This window comes from Arachis ipaensis, chromosome B06, assembly GCF_000816755.2.
Source record: "Arachis ipaensis cultivar K30076 chromosome B06, Araip1.1, whole genome shotgun sequence".
NCBI classification, from domain to species: Eukaryota; Viridiplantae; Streptophyta; class Magnoliopsida; order Fabales; family Fabaceae; genus Arachis; species Arachis ipaensis.
Window position 1 is genome coordinate 10,069,727 of NC_029790.2, and position 3,133 is coordinate 10,072,859.

Below are 3,133 nucleotides of genomic sequence, written 5' to 3' on the forward strand. Positions count from 1 at the left end.
TTGGGGACAAAAACGATACATAGAAATAAATTTTAGGGTAAAGTACTAAATTAGTCCCCTACGTTTGGGCATAATCCTGTTTTGGTCCTTAAGGTTTAAAGTGTCCTATTTGAATCCAAAAAAGTTTTATTTAGTTTCAATTTAGTCCCACCGTGAGGCCAAAGATAAATAATTAACGAAATGTCCTACATGACAGCAGTATAAGAACAAGGTCGATAATTTGAAGAATAACTACAAGCTCCAGAGGCACAAAATCAACCGTAGATGCATCAATATATGTATTTAATATTTTTTTAGTTTTATAGAAAATATTTCATTTTAATTATAAGAAAAATGATAAATAAATGTATCGATGCATCCACGGTTAATTTTGTGCCTCTGGAGCTTGTACTTATTCTCTATATTATCGACCTTATTCTTATATTGCTGTCATGTAGGACATTTCGTTAATTATTTATCTTTGACCTCCGGTGGGACTAAATTGAAGCTAAATGAAATTTTTTTGGATTCAAATAGGACACTTTAAACCTTAAGGACCAAAACAGAATTATGCCCAAACGTAGGGGACCAATTTAGTACTTTACCCTAAATTTTAATTTTATCTTTCAATAATATCAATTTTTTACTGTACATAGTATTCAATTATTTTTTAATCATATCTAAGTAAATTACACTTAGTCACATTACTTTCATTCTAAATAAATTTATTTTTTTTTATAATTTTACACTTAAAGTAATGTAATTTTTTTTATAAATAAATAAACTTATCCCTATCGTCAAAGGCAAAACCGTGAGGTCTTGTATACCAAAGCGGACAATATCGTGCTAGCGGGTGGTCTGGGCTGTTACAGATGGTATCAGAGCCGGAGCCCGAATCGATGTGCCAGCGAGGACGCTGGGCTCCCTTAGGGGGGTGGATTGTAAGGTCCCACATCAGTTAGGGAGGGGAATGAAGCATGCCTTATAAGGGTGTGGATACCTCTCCCTAGCATGACGCGTTTTGACGAGTGAGTGTGAGGGGCTTCGGCTATCATCCCTATCATCAAAGGAAAAATCGTGAGGCCTTGTGTGCCAAAGCGGACAATATCGTACTAGCGGGTGGTCTGGGCTGTTACATTCCATTGCAGGACGTGGCGTACCAGTTAGGACTGCCGATCGATGGGCATTATGTTAGTGGTTGCCTGACAGGTTTTCAAACGTATATCGAGGGTGGTCGGCCAGCTTGGGTGTCGTTCCAGGAGTTACTTGGTGTGGTACCTCCTGCAAATCAAATTCAGAAGTTTGCAGTGAACTGCAGCTGGTTCTAGGAGACATTTGGAGAGCTTTCTGAGGGAGCCGATGAGCCTACTGTTAGGAGGTATGTCCGGGCCTATATAATGATGCTGTTAGGGACTCAGCTATTTGCCTATACCATTGGCATGATGAAGGCCGAGATCACATGATAATCAAGACTCCTGTGATCGCTCGAGATCGACGTCGCGAGACAAGTATGAGGTCCGTTGTACTGTTTTACCTCCCAAATACCCTTGCACTGCCGGAGACTTAGCCTAATCAACCATGTGCACCCGTTCCCAAATTCGGTACACTTCCCAACGTACCTGTGATAATCAGACTCCACCACTTTGTACTGTACCCCGCGTCGGATGCTATACGTCTTCACGCTTAACACAGCCTCCTCCTTATCCGGAAACTGCTGACCAATCTGAAACTCTGTAAGACCTCCAGTACCTTGGGTATCTCTAGCACCAAATCCAGTGGGTTCCCCAGGAACCCCCTCCTGTCTCATGGCATCCAAGTCCAAAGATGAAAAGTGCAGAGGGTACTGCTGAGTCCCAGAGCTAGAACCACCGCCAGCCCCAGTTGGATTACTCGCTGTAATGTCATCGCCACTTTCATCAGCAATGAGGTCCGTCTCCACATCATCGTCGTCATCATTATCCAGCAATGCATCACCCATACCAGCCGGTGCCTCACACTGTAAAGAAATCGGCACCCTATCCACGATACTAACCTTTCCGCCACCATTGCAGTTGAGATCAACGGCGAACGACGGGGAGGCGACAGGCTTGTCCCGAGGTGCATTCACAGGCACAGACGAAGATGCACCAACAGGTCTCGAGTTAGAACCAGCTACCGTGCCTAGAGTTTGGGTATTCCGGTTCGAACCTCTCGAGCTAGATACCACATCAACCAACTTTGCCAACAGCTCAGGTGTCCTGACCTTGGAAAACTGCCAATGACAATGGAACAGGACCTGCAAATCCTCGTCATTCCCTATGATGAAAGAATCGTACTTCACGTCATCTAGCAGAACTGAGATCGGAATGCGATAGAATAACTTCTAAACCCGTTTCACGCCTTGCAGCCCAAGTTTCTGTATTATAGAATTCAAGAAGTCATCGAACCTCGTCGTAAGTCTCATAAAAATACTCAGAGGATCTTTATTAGTGAACTTCACACCAGAGCGTGTTTTTCTCTTAATGGACCCTCTACAATGCACCAACACTACAAAACTCTTCTCACTAGCCATTTTGTCACTCTAATGAGAGAAATTAACGTTCACACCATACTTATACACGTCTAGAGCTTCATAATTCGAATCAGCTAGATTCGAACTGCCTAATGAATTGCTCAGCACATAATTCGAATTAGATCTATTCAAATTACCTACGAATTCATGCATGCATAGTTCGAATTACCCTCCCTCATAATTCAAACAGCCTTGATTTGAATTACTCCTGTTTACAGTTTGAGTTAATTTGATTCGAATTACATAGAGACCTGCTTTTGATTGATTCATGTCTCGTTTTTGGGTTTAGTTGATTCATGTAATTTCTTCTCCCATCTGGTTTAATACTACGATTTGTCCAAATAATTAGGAGTGTGCGTTCAAATAATTATAATATCATGTATTTATTTACTAATATAGCAAGTTATTTATAATATCATGGTAAATTGGTAATATTATGTATCGCAAGTTATCAATAGTATCATGTATTAATTTACTAATATAGCAAGTTATTTATAATATCGTATATTTATTTATTGATATAGCAAGTTAACAATATAGCAAATTATTTATTAATATAGCAAGTTATTTATGTTATTTATAACATCATGTGTTTATTTACGA

General features: G+C 40.2%; 1 protein-coding gene across 1 annotated transcript; it reads right to left on the reverse strand.

Annotated features, from left to right (window-relative positions):
• On the reverse strand, positions 1,406-2,530 carry LOC107646581. Its single transcript, XM_016350758.1, has 3 exons — positions 2,431-2,530; positions 2,242-2,313; positions 1,406-2,139 (listed from the first exon to the last, which is right to left on the reverse strand). The coding sequence occupies exons 1-3, from the start codon at positions 2,528-2,530 to the stop codon at positions 1,406-1,408; spliced, it is 906 nt and encodes a 301-aa protein (XP_016206244.1).

Excerpts from the sequence above, each read along its gene's own strand:
- LOC107646581 (XM_016350758.1), bottom strand. The coding sequence starts at position 2,530 with ATGGCTAGTGAGAAGAGTTTTGTAGTGTTGGTGCATTGTAGAGGGTCC. Across the intron at positions 2,314-2,430 it reads CACTAATAAAGATCCTCTGA|TTCTGCTAGATGACGTGAAG; the intron begins GTATTTTTATGA and ends TTCCGATCTCAG. Across the intron at positions 2,140-2,241 it reads TTTGCAGGTCCTGTTCCATT|GCACGGTAGCTGGTTCTAAC; the intron begins GTCATTGGCAGT and ends CCCAAACTCTAG.